Source organism: Onychomys torridus, chromosome 1, assembly GCF_903995425.1.
Source record: "Onychomys torridus chromosome 1, mOncTor1.1, whole genome shotgun sequence".
Classification (NCBI taxonomy): domain Eukaryota; kingdom Metazoa; phylum Chordata; class Mammalia; order Rodentia; family Cricetidae; genus Onychomys; species Onychomys torridus.
The window spans coordinates 165,786,295-165,803,888 of NC_050443.1; the positions used below are offsets into that span (position 1 = coordinate 165,786,295).

The window sequence follows — 17,594 nt, forward strand, 5'->3', positions numbered from 1 at the left end:
TCCTAGAACCTCACTTTCCCCATCTGTCCTATGGGACCAGCCCTCCTTCATAGTTCCTGTGAAGGCTGAATGAGCCCATGGGAGCTGGCAGACTTTGTCCATTGATACCTAAGGGGTGGCCACTTAGCCCTTCATTCAACTTCCCTCCTGCCAGGAATAGCTCAGCTTCCTGTCATTAAATGAAAAAGACCGAGAAGCTGCGGGCAATCACAGTGGGCTTTTTTCTTCTTGGAAGGTGTGGGCTTGAACAAAATGCTGTAAGTGGTTCATGCAGATGGCTGGAGGTGTTCTTCCCACTGCTGCCTCCATCAGGAGCCTGGGGAGGTGCTAGTGCAGGGCATTCATGTCTCTTCCTTGGGGTCCCGCAGTGGGTGGAGGGGGCTGGCGAATGCGCCTCTTCGGCCTGCAGGAAAGATGATCAGATAAGGCTGTGTATTCAGCCTCCTCAGTGTACAGGACCTACCCAGTGCTTAGCTTCTTGCCTGAGTCACAGGCTGGGGCTGCCAACATGCAAGGGAATGGGGAGGGCCACCCTTTGGGCTATGTGGTAATAGGCCTATGATCTATCGTTTTTGGGTCCTACTGTGCCCACAGGGGCCACAATGGGTATGGAGGCAGGGAGGGTAACCTGTAGGCTACAGACTGGAAGCTGGAAAGTAGAGATGTGTCAAATCCAAGACTGTACACTACCAGTCCCCATCTTCCCTCCATTCTACTCTTTGTTTTCTCCTTGCCTGTGTAAAATACACTTGGCAGAACTATAGGATGCCACCATGTTAGGTTCTAGGCATCCATGTTGCTCCAAGTATGGGAAAGTCCCCGCAGAGCTGGCCTGACTTGGAAGGGCTGCTCTGCCTTGGATGGGCAGCTCTGCCTTGGATGGGCAGCTCTGCCTGGGATGGGCAGCTCTGCCTGGGATGGGCAGCTCTGCCTGGGATGGGCAGCTCTGCCTTGGGGCTTTGGGATGATCTCAGAGCAGTGGGATAAAAGTAAGCTGGAGGCTTGGAGTGACCAGTGTGGGAAGGATGTGGGAAGGAGTAGGGAACAGTGTTCTGTGTCCCGGGCCTTTGAGGTGTGGCCGTGTTCTAGGACTTATGACTTGTGTGCATGGAATACTCTAGTGGGAAGGTGGATATCATGGTCAATGAGGCCAGATTCATGGGTTGTGTGGGGCCAATTCAGAGAGTATCAATGCTTCCCAGAGAGATCAAATTTATTCTCAGGTGCTCAGGAACCACCAGAAGCTTTTAGAGACAGAAAGACAAGCCTGTTGACCCTATAGAGGCAGCAAAAGTAAGTCCCAGTCGGGGTGCTGCTGGCGGCTTGAGCTCTGGGAGGAGCTGGAGGATGGAAGGAATCGACTCGTAGCCACACAGAGGGGCAAACGTTTGTGTGATGATGTCAGCAGATAGGTGACAGTTTTCGGGGGAGAGACAAGGTTTCTCTGTGTAGCCCTGGATGTTCTGGGACTCACTTGTTGGACCAGGCTGGCCTTGAACTCATAGAGATCCTTCTGCCAGTGCCCCTGAAGTGCTGGGACTAAAAGTGTGCACCACCACCACTGGGCCAGATGTGTGTCTTAATCTTAGCTTAGCTGCTCCGTACCTGTGAGACCGCACCAAGTATTAAGTGTCCCCAAGCCTCAGTGTTCTCGTTGAGGGTGCCAAGTTCCCAGTGGTGACCTCTTCTTCTGGGGCCCAGGGCAGGTATTTCAAGATGACAGCAGCAGATGTAATGTTCTTAGTTGATTTGTGTGATAGTTTCTTGTCTTATTGCTGTGACAAAAGTAACCTAAGGAAGAACAATTTATTTTGGCTTACGGCTCTAAGTTCCAAGGGATGCAGTCTCTCATGCCAGATAAGTTATGGTGACAGGAAGCAAAATGTGGCTGGTCACATTGTATCCACAGTCAGGAAGCAAAAAGTGGGTTTTAACATTGTAGCCACAGTAAGGAATCAGAAAGTGGCTGGTCTCAATGTATCCAGTCAGGAAGCAAAATGTGGCCGGTCAATTTGTATGCATAGACAGGAAGCAAAAAGTGGGTGGTCACATTGTATCCATAGTCAGAAAGTAAAAAGTGTCTTTTAACATTGTATCTACAGTTAGGAAGCATAAAGTGGGTGGTCAATTTGTATCCATAGTCAGGAAGCAAAAAGTGGGTGGTCACATTGTATCCACAGTAAGAAAGTAAAAAGTGTCTTTTAACATTGTATCTACAGTTAGGAAGCATAAAGTAGGTGGTCAATTTGTATCCATAGTCAGGAAGCAAAAAGTGGGTGGTCACATTGTATCCACAGTAAGAAAGTAAAAAGTGTCTTTTAACATTGTATCCACAGTTAGGAAGCATAAAGTGGGTGGTCAATTTGTATCCATAGTCAGGAAGCAAAAAGTGGGTGGTCACATTGTATCCACAGTAAGAAAGTAAAAAGTGTCTTTTAACATTGTATCCACAGTTAGGAAGCATAAAGTGGGTGGTCAATTTGTATCCATAGTCAGGAAGCAAAAAGTGGGTGGTCACATTGTATCCACAGTCAGGAATCAGAGATGGATGCTGTGTTAATCTCGCTTTCTGAGTTTTTAGTCCAAGACCTCAGACTGTTGAATGGCACCACCCCATTTAGGATGGGCCTTCCCACCTTAATTAATCTAATCTAGGAAACCCCTCACAAACAGGCCTAGAGATTTGTTTCCATGCTGACTCCAAATCCAACTAAAATGACCACAAAAGTTAGCCATCACAGTGTTTACTTGTCTTGGTTCCTGCTTTATTTTTTTATGAGGGAATGTACATACCTATGTACATTCTTAAGTATGTGCAAACCCTTCAGGGAAGCATCCATGGGATGAGAATGTGGAAGGCTAACGTGTCTCAGGTAGCTGGTAGAAATGCTCTGGGTAGAGAGAGGGTCATGAGTTTAAATCCAACTCTCTGCTGCTTCCCACTCTGTGTTCCTGATCCTTAACAGTAAGATGGGGACATGATGGGGTCTTTATGTCTCATTCTGACTGAGGCTCCATCTAGACTACACTCCCTGAGACTTCCAGGTTGTTCTGGACAGACTGCCTTAGGGACCTCGTTTCTTCCTTTTCTCTCTCTAGCCAGTAGGTACTGTCCTCAGTCCTGTTTTTCAGAAGAAAACAGGTACCTGAGTTTTGAAACTAGGTAGTTGGAGTCACTCAAGGGCCTCCTCTTTCTTCGGTGAGGACCTGTGTAGAGACCTACAGGTAGCAGTAACTATTGGGGTCACTAGACTGCTGGCATTTGGCTGCCGTGGCTTTCCTGGGAGTGTCTGATCCTAGAGTCAGGCCCTTGTGGGTCCTGGGCCATCACTCTGTTGTGCTTCCCTCTCCCCCTGCCCATTGACTGAGGGAGTAAGCTGGGGAAAGAGACCCTGTAGAATCCAGGAGCAAGCGGAGGCCTGGCTCAGCTGGCTCTGCTGTCCTCTGCAAACCTTGGAGGGGCAGGGAGGACAAAGCCAGGCATCATACAGGCTGCAGGAGGTCCAGGGGGTATTACCAGATTTGGGGTGGTTTCAGCTGTGTAGAGGCCTGGCACCAAAAGGGGTGGGTCTTGGCAGCCTTGACTGAGCTACATGACCCGAAATTGTATATGTCTATGTGCGTGTGTGCATGTGAGTGTCATGGGGAGAGGGATGGGGGAGGGTTCCTCTCTGCAGAGGGGGTCTTTATCCTCCCAACATCAGCTGCCAGCTTGTCTTATAACCCAGCCGGGATCAGTAGGGTGCATTCCTGCATCTCTGATGCAGGAGGTTTATTCCCAGACATATGTTCTATCTCCTACGTCATGCTGGCATCCTCACCGCTTTTCCTTCCCCCACGAACATCACATTGTCTGCTTTTCCTTCCCTTCCCCCAGAAAGGTTATGTTCTAGGGACAAATCTTACAGACTCTAGCTAACAATTTATTACTTGTGACTGGGACAAGGGCTGGCTTCCAGTTTAAAATTCATTCCACTCTGACCAAAACCAGAGCACTAACCAGGTGACGAGGGACAGTGCTTAATCTCTGTTCTTAGCTGAACTGGCTGCTGGCCAGCCCTGTGACATGGCATTTACATACATAGCAAGCGTGTGTCAATAACATGTAAAGCTTAGAGATGTTCAGGGCTGAGCAAATGTTGGTGACAGGAGATGGCACTTGCTGAAGCAGGTCCTCCATTTCTCCTGCCTGGAGTAACACAGTCTGGGCCCACACACAGCTTCCCAAGTCACTCCTTTCCCTGGGTGGGGCAGGGACCATCACTCCTCCAGTCCCCCCCCCCCCCCGATTCCCGACTCAGCAGTGACCAGGCAGCTTGCCTTTCAGATGTGTCCTTTGCTCCTCACTAGCACCTCTCTCGTGTTATGGCCCCATTAGAGAAATGACCACAGAACCTCAGAGGAGTCCAGGGCTTTGCCCCGTCATGTGATGGCTGTAAGGCCAGAGCTCCCCATCTCCACATGGTTGGGGTGGGTACATCCATCTACCCCTCCTGGTGAGTGGCAAAGATCTTATCTCAGGCAAATGTTTGCTTGGGGGTTTTGTGGGTGTGGGTTGCAGTTGGCACACTATGTCCTGGGAATAGGGATCCGGGTACCTCCTTCTTTGGGTCCTTTCTGCTTGGCATGGAAGGTGACCCCTCTGTGTAGTCCAGGGCAGCTAGGCTGCCTGTGAGGCTTGGAAGTGGGGAGTGTGAGCAGGTGTGTTTGTGTCTTGGAGGGTCTCAGAAAGTGCTGCTGGCGATGAGCCCGAGGCTGGGTGGAGTTAGGAGGGGCACCCAACCCCAGGTTGTTTGCTCAGATTCTCTTTCAGTCTCCACCCCCGCTTCTGCACCTGTTGTGTTCCCATCATCCTGGGCAGCTGGCAGCTGTCACTGCTCAGGGCACCTGTCCCAGCCCCAGAGGACAGCCTCTGGTCTCCATGGCTCCCATTTCCCTACACTGTGGCTTTTGTAGTCTCTGCTCTTCTTCCGGTTCTTTGTCTGCATCTCTGCCATCCTCTTTCAGACTCCGGGTAGCAACCTGTGTTTTTCTTGGGTCTGGATGTAGAAGGAGTTTGGGGGTATGCTTCCCTACTCCTCATTCTCCAGTTCCAGGCCCAGCCTAGTAGGTCAGTGTAGGGAGGATGGCCCTGGCAGGTCGGCACTAAGCCCTAAATACCTGGTGACTCACCATCTCAATCAAATTATCCTTTGTTCTTGATGGAAAGCAAAACAAAACAAAACCTCAGACACTGTAACCATCAGGAGCTGCCTTCCAGCTTCCCCTCAGCAGACCGACATGCCAGCCATTTCCCTTGCTTCATAAATGAGAACATACCTACCCTCGCCTCGGCCAGCTTCGTCTGTTATCTCCACTCTGTGTTTGCCTGTAGTCTACACTAAGTACAACCAGAGAAGACATCAGTCCTGAGTTCAAGTCCTCACTCACTGTGCAGCCGTGAGAAAGCCCACCATTTTTTGAGCCTCCTTTAATACGTCTGTAAGGTGGGCTCAGGACTCCTCTGCCAGCCTCAGGGCAGGGCTGGACCACTGTTCCCTGGAGGCATTTTCCCCCTAGCCTGTGCTTCTGGTGGTGAGCTTGCTGTTTCCTTGTGAGGTCACTGGCTCTGCCTTTGGCTTTCAGCTCTGAGAGGGTGGATTTAGACGGGCGGGAGGGGGGGAGGTGTTGGGCCACGGGAAACAGGGATGAGAAAGGATGGAGTGAAGAAAAAGTTGAGCTGGGCAGCCCACCATGGAAGCTTGTGAGGAAGGCAAGCTGTAGACGGGGCCATGCAGGCAGAGGGATGTGGCCTGGTGGGGAGCACCTCATTTATTTTTTTGAGCTAAACTAATTCTTCTCTCTTTTTCTACCATGTGAGCTATGTGACTGGATCACTGCTGCTCAGCCCATAACTGCTGAGACATCTCACCATACGTAGACTATTTTTATTAATTATTTATTTATTGTTTTGTTTGTTTGTTTGGTTGGTTGGTTGTTTGGGGTTTTTTGTTTTGTTTTGTTTTGGTTTTTTTTTGGTTTTTTTTTGAGACAGAATTTCTCTGTGTAACAGTCCTGCCCATCTTGAAACTCAGTTGGAGTCCCCTCCAACTTGGAGTTGCCCTCCAACTCACAGAGATCCGCCTGTCTCTGCCTCCGTAGTGCTAGGAATTAAAGATGTGTGCCACCACTGCCAGGCTATTATTTATTTATTTTTATGTGTATGAGTATTTTGCCTGTATGTATGTATGTATACTATTTGTATTCCTGGTTCATGTGGAAGCCAGAAAGGGAGTGTAGGATCCCTTGGAACTGGAGTCACAGGTGATTGTGAGCTGCCATGTTGGTGCTGGGAATTGAACCCAGATCCTCTGAAAGAGCAGCGAGTGCTCTTAACTGCTGAGCCATCTCTCTAACCCCTAGACTATTTTTAATTTATTCTTTGGCAATTTCAGATACGAATATATCCCGATCATACCTACTGTCAGTTCCCATGTGTCTCTCCTAGGCACCCTTAAGACACTCCTCCTGCTTTCCTGTCTGACTTTCTGACCCACTAAGTCCAGTTAGTGTTGCCCACATGCATGGGGTGTGGGGCTATCGACTAGAGCATGGGCAGTCCCATCAGTGGCCACATCCCTGAAGAAAAATGACTCTCCAGGAGGAGGCTCTTGACAGCCACATGGGTCTGAGAACCCAGGGGACTGAAGTTCCCCAAATGTGACCAGAGGGCAGTCACCATGCCCTAGGGAGGGAAGAAGACAACTTCTGCCTTCAGTGTAACCTCTTTGAGCCTCTGTTTTTATGTCCGGCAGAGTGAGCGTGAGCACTGATTCCTGAGGGGATGCTGTGGAATCAGCTGAGATTCTGTATACAAAATCCTTAGCCCCCTGCCCAGCTCAGGGTGCACTGAGCCGGGAGAGGTGCTGTTAGCCACCTTGGTTGACTTGCCGGCGGACTTGCGTGTTAGTTACTGTCCCTGCTTCGAGGAGATACTTGACAGAAGGCAACTTCAAGGCAACTTCAGGGAGGGAAATTTATCTCTGCTTACAGTTCAATGGGAGCCCCTCATGGCGGGAAGGCGGGGCCACAGGAGCATGAGCTGGCTGGTCATGGTTGCCTCCTCAATCAGGAAGTGGAGCATGGACAGGAAGTGGGACTGGGCCATAAGACATCAAGGCCAGAGTCACTCTCTCCCTCCAGTGAGGTGTCATTTCCTTAAAGATTCCTCAACCTTCACAGCAACACCCCCAGCTGGCCCCAGTGCTCAGACACCTGAGCCTATGGAAGGCATTTTGTACTCCGACCACAGCGTGTCTCACCCCTTTCTCAGCCTCTGCTCAGTGTGGCTGTGGAATGACACATTGAACTATGGCCACAGAAGCCCCTTTCCTGAGGGGTGAGGAGTGAGTCCTGCTTGCCATTGGTCCACAGTGGTGCACAGGGAAGCTTGCTGAGTGAATGAGCGGGGTTCTCTTCATCCCTTCTAGTAAATAGACTCTTGATTACGTGGAGACTTATGTGGTACCCCAGTGAGTAAAACCTAGTAGGGACGAATCTCAGGTTCCACCCCGAGGAAGGGATGCTGCTTCCTCTACAGAACCATAGACACTGCTCTGGGGAAGGGTGCATTGCCACCTCTCTCTGAAAATGGGCAGCAGACCAGTAGAAAGATCTGCTTGTTTTATGGTGGTGCTCTAAAAGCCCTGGAGCCATCAAAGTGACCTCCAATTCTCAATTTTTCCTACCCCCTCAAACAGGTTTCTAGCAATATAGCCCAGGCTGGCCTCAAGCTCACAATCCTCCTGCCTCCATTTCCTGAGTGTTGGAATTACAGGTGTATGTCACCATGCCTGGCTTCTATTTCATTTTTTCCACTGCCCACCTCAAGGACTCCTTGGCCCCCTGGCCACACCTGCCCCACCCTTGCTGCATCACTTCTCAGTTATGCCCCCCTGTCCTGTGAATGAACCCCATTTTACTGTGAGCTATTTTCTGAGTACCCCCTCTACAAGGCATGATGCCAGGCCCGAGGGGGAGTGAGGCAGGCCAGGTGCTGGCCCCATCCTTCCGGATGCCGCTGCTTTCTGCCCCGGCCCCTCTTATCTCTTCCCACACGTGCCCCACACCAGATGGCAGAGTGACCTTTTAGACATGTGTGTCTGGTCTTGCTGCCTCCCCTGCTGAAGCCCTGTCAAGGTTCCTGGTTGCTCTCAGGGAAATAGCCTGGTCTTCGTTCTCTTTGTCCAGGCCCTGGTGCCATTGGCCTGGCCTGCATAGCCTTGCCAACAGCAAATTTCACTAGGGTTCTCCTACTGATCTTACTCTGTAAGACCAGCTTTGCTTCTTGAATATGCTGGGCTCCTTACAGCCCACAGGCCTTTGCATATGTGTGTGCTGATTCTCTGCAGCACACTCTTCCCTGGCCCACCTCCACAGCACATGGACATGAGCCTACAGATCTTCCCCTGTCCTGGGTATTTTTCAGGAAAACCTGCCTTGAGCTCAGAGAACCCGAATCCTGCCTGGGTCTCAGAACCCTTTTTCAGAGAAGTTCTCATATGTTCTGCATGGTGGCTAATTGAGAAGTGTCTGTTTCTCCCAGCTCCCTGAGTTAGGACCTGCCTGTTGTCACTCACATCTCACCCCCACAGTGTAGGTCAGCGCTTGGCATGCAGCAGATGCTCAATGTCTGTGGGCTTAGCAGCATTAGGTTGTTGATCTCCACTCAGAAGAAGCTGGGACACATAGACTAGGCCCTGGCTCTCCCTGTGTTGGGCAGAATAAGACAAGGATTAGGAAGGGGCATAGCTATGGAGTTCAGAGGAAAGACAAGTTCCAAAAATGGGGGCTTCACCTGCAGCTCCAAGGAGGCCTCCTGGAAGGAGTTCCCCCAGTACTAGGCACAGGGCAAGAGGGCATTTCCAGTGGGAGAAAGCAGGAGCCAGAGGATGAGCAAAGAAGGCTGGGATGTGAGATGCTGAGCCAGGAGAAGACAAGGTTGCTATATGGAGAGGTGAGTAGCCCAGGGCCCAGCTAGGTCTATTAAAAGACAGGCACAAGCTAGGGACCTCAGTGGGTAAAGTGCTTGTTGTCCAAACATGAGGACCAGAATTTGGATCCCCAGAAGCCATGCAAAAGCTAGGCAGGCTTGGTGACTGCCCAGAATCTCAGAAGTTGAGAGGCAGAGATGGGCTAGCAAACTGGCTAGCTAGACTAGCTGATCAGCGAGCTCTGGGTTCAAGTGAGAGATATTGTCTCACTAAATAAAGTGGAGAATGATCGAGGAAGATCCCAGTGTCAACTTTAGACTTCCACACACACATGCAGACACGTGCACCCTCCCACATGTGGACCATATATTTACACATGCGTACCCCCATGCACACATATACATGGATTAAAGGGGGAGGTGCTGGAATGAGACCCTCGTGTGTGGAATATGCTTAGAGTGTGCAGAGAACACTGCAAGGCTTTGTCTTATGACTGTGTTTCCATGAATGGAGTGATCAAATGCCTCATAGGAAGGGACTAGGGGAGTGTGTGTGTGTGTGTGTGTACCCACAAGTGAACATGTGCCAGTGTGAAGGGAGCTGTCTTGCACAGAATTCAGAGCCACGGCTTCTTCCAAATGAAGTCCCTGGCAGACAGAGAACCACCATGTAGGCCATGGGCACTCACACCCAGCGCTGGTCCAGCTTTCTGGCTGCTGGGTCCAGTTAGGTCTCAATGTCCCTCGGCATTCTGTCTCTCCTTCTGTCAGGCTGGGGTGTGTGCGCAGTATGTGGGCAACAGCAGTGTCTTAAGCACCTCATAAACACTCATACCTGAGTTCCACTGGATGTGGGGCAGCCCACACACTTCCCCACAATGTTTCCCCCAGCTCTTCCTCCAGCCTTTGGCTTCCTAACTGTATCTTTCTCTAGGAATATAGGTCCTTACCCATAAGGACAGGGCCGGGGGGTGGGGACTCTCCCCTCTCCTGGGGGAGGTGTTTATCCTGGACAGTGTGATGGATAGATAGGGAGAGTGTTTCCCAGACCTGCTCTGCGGAGATGTGCTGGGATCTTCGGGCAAGTGCTTCACTTCTCAGAATACTCACTTTCTTTTCTGTAAACTGGGTATAAGAGCAGCTCACACACTGCTCTGTCCACAACAGTCCTCAGGGCACATCTTGGCCCTTTTAATGGTAACTTGGGCCTCCTGCTTAGGTTAGGGCTTTCCCTCCCAGCCTCCCTTGCCCCCTCTGTCTGCGTTTTCTTCTTCCCTAGGTGCAGGATGGTGCCAGATTCTGCACCTTAAGATTCCTCCAGAAGCTGTGTGAGTCTGTGGGAGAATGCATGTAGTGTGTAGAGCAGGAGATGGGTAGGTGGGCTCCACGGTGGTGCTTAGGACTGTGTGTGTGCGCGCGCATGTGTTTGTGTGTACATGCACATGTCTGTGTTCATAGACATGTGGCAGGGTGCAGACATACTGTGCAGGTCAGTGTGGCCGTGCAAGGGTGTGGATGTGTATGGTTAAAAAGACAACTTGGCATGGGAGTGAAAAACCTGGATTCTGGCACCAAACTCCCTGGGTGCTCATCCCAGCCTTGCCACCCTCTAGTTAAATCTCTCTTCATTGGCCTTCCAGCCTTTGGGAGGTGCTAGTGGTACCTGTCACTAATAGTACTGATGTGGACCTCATGGGTCAGCCTGCAAGGATTGAAGGAATCAATCCTTGCCCAGCAGAGTCTGGAAGACGATAGAAATGGTGTGAATTATATGCACTAAAGCTCCCTAGCCTGACTGTGGTATCCTCAGGGCAGGAACAAAGTCAATATTGCTCTTTTCCCATCCTTGGCTTTACCCCTAATCTGCATGGAGTGGTTTGTGATGTCCCCTGAATATTGAATGGCTGTTGGCCTGGGTGACAGGGATGGTGTTGTGTGTATCTCCATGTGTGTGTGTGTGTGTGTGTGTGTGTGTGTGTGTGTGTGTGTGTGTCTGTGTGTGTGTGTGTGTGTGCTCTGCTGGGGCATCTCCACTGCTTTCTGGAGCTTGGCTATTTCAGGAAGCCTCCAGTCTCCTCCTCCTTATGTAAATAAACATGACAGATCCCTTGCCTGAACCAGCACGGAGGTGGGGGAGGCTCCCAGTGGGTGGGAGCTGGGAGGCAGGGAGCACAACCAGGGGGTGTGTGTGTGGCCGGCTGGCTGGCAGGCAGGCGTGTGCATGAAGGAGGGAGGCAGGCGTGTGCATGAAGGAGGGAGAGAGAGCGCGTGGGGGCGCAAAAGGGGCCGCTTGGCCCTGCCATGCCGGCTGGCCGCGGGGGAGGACAGGGGGAAGGAGGAGGGAAGCTGGAGGCCAGGGCTGCTCGGTGACGAGGCCAGCCGGCCAAACGGAGGTGGCCGAACTGCCCGCGGCCTGAGATGGGGGGACAGATCACACGGAACACTCTCCACGGTAAGGCCCCAGTGGATATCTGGGGTTCCATCTACCCTGATCCTGGGGACCGCTGGGAGGCTGGAGTGGAGAGGCACTGGGATTACTCATGTCCCTGCCCTGTCACTTTTTAGTGGGCTCTGGGTGTGTGTGTGTGTGTGTGTGTGTGTGTGTGTGTGTGAGTGTTGGGGAGTGTTTGGGTGGTTAGCACTGTGACTGGAGAAATAAGGATGTCTAGGGGAAGCTGGAAGGTCAGACATCCGAGTTTCCTGCAAAGTGGCCTTGTCCTCTTACCAGGGTATGGACAGCCCCTGAATGGAATGTGAGGTCCTGGGTATCCGAAGAGTACTTCTCACAGAGACTGAGGCAAATCACACTTAGGCAACTGAGGGGACATTTTCTGGGTGTTGGAGGTGGTCTAGGAGAGACGTCTGGGCACCCTGTGTGCATACACAAATGTCTGTGCTTGTGAATTTGCATTGGAGTTATCTGTGGGTGTGTACCTGTGCCAGCTTGTGCCTAAGCACACAGGTGTGCTAGTGACACAGGTGTGTTAGTGGCAGTCTGAGCCTAATCTGGTTCTCCAGGAGAGGAGAATGAATTTCTGTCAGACCCACAAGCAGGGGGATGAAGGAGAGGGAAGGAAGCAGGCTGGTGGGCATCCTGTTTGCTGGGCTCCTGCTTGCTTGGATTCTTGTCTTCTGGACTGCACGGTACTTGTGCTGTGGTCTTGGAAGCAACATGGCTAATGTGGCAGCAAACCCAGAGGGGGACCCTTCCTTGGAACAAAGTGGAATCCCCTACAGACTGTCTGGAGTCAGAGTCCCTACCCCAATGCCCTATGACCTTCCCTATAAGGCAGGGATACCGGAAGGTGTGTATTCTCCATCTGCTGAGCCTATTGGGCATCAAGGGACCTGGGAGAAGCCCGGTCAGGAAGGAGAGCAGTGGAAGGAGCCACTTAGAAAGCATGGCTGGTGGCTGGTGGCCAGGTGGTTGCCCTCTTCCAGGCTCTGGACATTGGGACAGTAATTTCTATCAAATTAGGTAAAGATGTAGGAAAAGCAGATGATCGATTCTCTGAAAAGGAAATGTATTCTGTCCTGGGTCTGGAGGGCCAAGGGCAGATGGAAGGTCCTAGAAGACACATGAGCTGGAATCTGCTGGGACAGTGTCAGGGACCTGGGCTTTGGCCTGAGACTTGGAATGGGCTGACCTCGGCCTGCCTGCTCGCCTATGGCCCAGGCTCACTGTTGGCAGAGGGTCTGGAGCCAGCTGACATTTTCCACTGGGGTCAGACCTGGGCAGGCTTGGGGACTGGGCAGGACAGAAAGGCCCTTGGACACGTGGCCACTGTCCTCTGGCTCCCTTGGAGCTAGAGAGCCACAAGTACATGAAGTCCCAAGAGTTCCCAGCTCCGCTCTTGAGTAGATGACATCGCAGTGATGAGGATGGGGTCGGGCACATCTCAGTGTTTTCATTTGTCAGCAGGACTAACAGTAGCTGCTGTCACAAGGCTCCTGTGGGGATTGGGGTGAAATGAAAAAGCAAAGCGGAGGAGATCGAGAGGGCTTGGAGAAGCAATCTGGGTCCAGGCAGGGCCCTTCTCCTTCAGGTGTCCCATGACACAAGGGATAGGAACATAATTGGGTGGGCATCTAGGCTGGGTACCCTTAGTGAGTGTTAATCAAGGGTCTCATTTGCCTTCCCTGTCTAGTTTGGCCTCTCTCCTCAGCTTGCCCTGGCTGTTGCCTTAGCTGCCATTCCATGAGTAGTGGGTGTATGGATGGGTGTGCCTGTGTCTAACAGTATCCAGGCAAACCCTGCCCATCTGTCCTCACATGACCATACCACATCTGCCTTCCTGTCCTGCATACTGACTGCCCTGTGGCTCTGGTTCTGCCTCCTTTTGGAAGGTGAACAGGGATTAGGGCAAGGCACACAGACTGGCTGCTTCCTATGGGTTCTCCTACTCTGCTTGGGTCGCTTGGGCCCCCAAAGACAGTCACATGGCCCTTGAAAGCATTCAAAAGCCTTGGGTTTTTCATTTGTTTCAAGCCCAAATATTTTGGATTGCTGGGTGACAACAAGTGACAGGCGGTGGCAAGCGCTGACCTTGCACTCTGTGTTGGGTTTTATCTGCAGTGTGTGTGCATGACGTCATGTTTTGGGTATCTGTGTATTTGGTGTCCACAGATGGTATGGCTGTGTTTTGAAGTACCTGTGTGTTGTTCTTATTATAAGCAACCATGCTTATGGTACCCTGTGATGGCGGCATGCTTCTCTCTCTCTCTCTCTCTCTCTCTCTCTCTCTCTCTCTCTCTCTGTGTGTGTATTGGGTTGGTAAAGTGGAATCCAGCTCTGGGAGTACCCTGGTAGGGGACAGACGGGCAGGATGTATTCCCATTTGGAAAATGGTGTCTGTTGTTGTATGCTCAGTCTCTTGTGCTGAGAGGTGTCCCCTCCTCCTTTCTTTCCTCTTCTCCTCACTTCCTCCTTTATCTTCCTGCAGTGTTCATCAAGTCAGGGAATGGACCCTTGTTTGAGGGGTGATATACCAGTGACATCCAGGTGGCTCACCTCCAGCTTGGTCTCTAGACATCATGTGCTCAAGCATCACAGGATGTGAGGATTCAGTGATGTGAGAGATGGAGCCTGCTCATCATGGAGGGAGACGACATTGTCCAAAAGGGAAGTGGCTGGCTGAGGGCACACAGTTGGTGTGTCAGAAGAGACATGTGGCCTTGTCTCACCAGACTGACTCCTTACTTTCCCTTCATAGTTCTATAATCCTGAGAGCTGCAGGAGGGGCAGCAGCCTCCCATGGCCTTATGGGCCCTGAGATTAGCACCCAGGAGGAGGGAACTTAGATGCTCAGAGCCCAGGGCTGTGGAGCCACTGAGCCTTGGGTCTCAGGGTGGTCTCAGCAACAGGCTGTTCTTGCTTAATTCAGCCCAGTGCCTGGCCTTCAGTGGGCACCAGAGGCCTTGGTCTGTAGGGAGAGAGAGGAGTGTGGTGTATAGGTCTGGTTTGGAGCTGAAGCTGGTATGGAAGTGTCAGGGAGCTGAGAAAAGGTGAGGCTGAACTGGGCACCTGGGTGGTGAGGCCAGGAAAGCTGTAGGGGAAGGGGAGGGGGACATTTCCTAGGTGAAAGCTAGAAGCTGCTCCGTTTTTGCTGGCTAGTGCCTGAGTTGGCCCCTGGATTGGGGTGGGAAGGTCTGTCAGCAGAGTGGGCATAAGGATCAGGTTAGCTGATCTGGAGTTCTCCAGCCAAGATGCTTGGCACATAAACATCCATGAAGGCTTCATGGAGGGTCTTCTGTCCACATGTGCATGCTAGAATGTACATGGGCACATACCCTGCTGCCCCTCTACGTTCAGTCCTGGTGGGTTCCCAGGACAATGTTCCCTAGGTATTCATGTCCACTAGTTTGCATACCTATCAGCTGCCTAGAAGTGACTAGTGGGGTCCAGCCACACAGGAGGGGAAGAGCCCAGGAAAGGCATGAAGTCTAGGAGGTAGATGGGGGATACCAAGGAGTAGGTAGTGGTGCTTCCTATAGACACCCACTTTGTAGGATGGGAGCATGAAAGAGACTGGGTATGAAGGATCTCAGATGCAGGAACTTGTACAGAGAGAGAGAGAGAGAGAGAGCAGACTTTCTCCTTCTCCAGTAACTGTGTGTGTGTGTGTGTGTGTGTGTGTGTGTGTGTGTGTGTGTGTGTGCAACACCATGTGGGGCAGGGATCGACATGAGCCATGCCTTCCCTTGTCTCAGACCTAGCCTTGGGGTAGCCTGGGAACATAAGGACAGTGACAGCAGGCTGAGTCATCTGGAAATTCCCTGTGGAACCTTAAGGTAGAACAGGAAGAGGGAGGGATGGACTGGTCTCCCTCCCAGGTGATGGTATCAGCTGCTGGCTGCTGGCTGCCGGGAACATCTGATTGGGAGGTCACCATGAGTGAGTGAGTGAGTAACAGTGGGCGGAAGCTCAGCTTAGAAATGAACTTGTCTATGGGGGTGGCTGTTCCTTCCCCTTCCACATCATCATGGCCCCCTTCAGTGCTGCAGACAGCTTCAGGACATGTCATATGCACTGTCAGGTTTTTTTTGGGGGGGATAATGGGGTGCCAGCATGGCTCCTCATGTTGGGCCATGACAGCAAGAGTGTTCAAGACTGAGAGATCTGCAGCTGGGCTCAGGGAGGGCAGAAGGCACGAGACAGGCTGAGTAGGCCAGCTGGCTTGCTGGGGCAGTGAGGAGCCCATGTGCAGTGGCACAGGTTCCTAGCTCCGAGCTCATCTATGTGACCTTGGCAAGTCATTAGTTTTCAGGGACTTCTCTGAAAACCTTGAACCAGGACCATCAAGATGGCATTGTCGTTGCTGCGTAATCTATGACCCCCAAGCCCCGTCGCCTGAGACTGCAAGCATTTAACCTGCTCACGGCTTCTGTGCCCTGGAATCTTGTGGCTTCCCTGGGGCCCCAGGGCTCCCTGGCTTCTCTTTCCCGAGGGTGCAGTCAGTTTACAGAGACTCCAGCCTCATCCGAAGGCTTGCCTGGAGAAGAGCCATCACCGAGATTACTCACAATTACTGGCAGTCCTGATCTTCCCCACATCTCCCTACCAGCATGGCAGCTGGCCTCCCCTGAGGGAATAATTCCAGAGAGGATAGTGACAGCCGTGACCCAAGTAACAGTCCTCCTACAGCCCAATGGGAGTGGAATTTCATTTCTCCAGCTGTGGTCTACTTTACAAGCCCACACTGAAGGGCAAGGGGCCACACATGGGCAAGAGTGCCCAGGGGCCAAGATGGTCCTCTTGGGCCAAGTTCAGTAGAGGTGCTTCCCAGAGACACCCACTTCGCAGGGTGTGGGAAGGTGAGACAGGCTGGGTATGAAGAGCAGAGAAGGCGAAGACTGGTCCAGGGGAGTCATCCCTCAGGAATCTCTTCCTTTCTTGCCAGCAGTGCGGGCTGATGAAGGGTCTTGGATTGGCAGGGCTATAGTCAAGTATGCAGCGTGGGATCTTGGGAAGAAATGGAAGTGACTCCCTTCCGTGTCTAATGTCCCCACGAGCCACCAGAAAGGGCAAGGTACAAAGCAGGTGCTTCGATGAAAGAACCACACACTAGCACAGTGGTTCTCAACCCGTGGGGGGTCACAACCCCCTTTAGGGCTGACTGACCCTTTAATAGGGGTCGCATAAGTCCATTGGATAACACAGTATTTCCATTAAGAGTCAGTAGTAAAATTACAGTTCTGAAGTAGCATCGAAAGTAACTTTATGGTTGGGGTCACCACAACATGAGGAACTGTATTAGAGAGTCCCAGCATCAGGAAGGTTGAGAAGCACTGCTCTAGCAGTTCGTTCCATCATTTTGTTTCGGCCCCTATTCCGTGATCAGACCAGTACATTAGAACATGGCAGAGAGCAAGATGGTAGCCCTCCCCCCAGGGATCCTCATGGGTCCCTGTCCATCGTGGGAAAGGGTAGATACAAGAAATCTTAGTGCCCTTCCCAGTCAGGAAGCTGCTCTGCGGATGGGCTTTTCTCAGCTCTTGCAAAGATACATGTGCCCAGAACCACTGGGTGCAGAACTGCCGAGGGAAAGCACCCTGTCACAAGAGTGCCTGGGGGTGACCCAGGGTTTTGAAGGCCTATGTGGTGATGGACACTCTGTTTGGGGGTAGATAGGTCCCCAGAAGTCCATATCAGGGTCCAAGAGAGACTTCTGAAAGACCTTAAAGTCTGTAGGATAAGCAAGAAAATGGCCAGTCCACAGCGGGCGGGGGAAGGAAGGGGTTCGAAGCTGAGAAATGGATGGAGCCATGCCTGGAGGTGAGGCCACAGGAGAATCGGAGACCTTCAGGGAAGGTGCGTACACTTCCGCCAGCTGGACAGTCATCTCCATCACCTGTCTCCTACCTCCTGGCCCCTTTCCCCTGCAGAGGGAGCCCTGGTCAGAGAATGTGTACAAGCCTGTCTAAGTCGGGCCCAGTGCGCAGTGGGGTCTGAGACTTGGGCTGCATCCGGGAGTGGGCAAGGCTGTAGAGTTTATCTGCAGATAAAATAAGTGGACACTTCCTACCTGGTTGTCACTTTTATTTAAAACAAAACTTTGCATTGGACTCAGGTGTTAAAATTTGGAAAATCGTTTTGAATCCATGTGCTCACCGGGTCCTCACA

At 51.8% G+C, this 17,594-nt stretch overlaps 1 protein-coding gene across 2 annotated transcripts in view; it reads left to right on the forward strand.

Annotated features, from left to right (window-relative positions):
• Positions 1–17,594, forward strand: part of Neurl1 (neuralized E3 ubiquitin protein ligase 1) — an 81,439-nt gene that overhangs the window by 36,406 nt on the left and 27,439 nt on the right. The window contains exon 1 of one of the 2 annotated variants that reach the window (XM_036171912.1): positions 11,247–11,423. The exons of the other annotated variant lie outside the window; for it this stretch is intronic. Coding sequence (XP_036027805.1) covers positions 11,390–11,423 — 34 coding nt within the window. The 5' untranslated portion in view covers positions 11,247–11,389. Of the gene's footprint in view, positions 1–11,246; positions 11,424–17,594 lie in introns of those variants that run through there. 2 annotated transcript variants of the gene reach the window in all.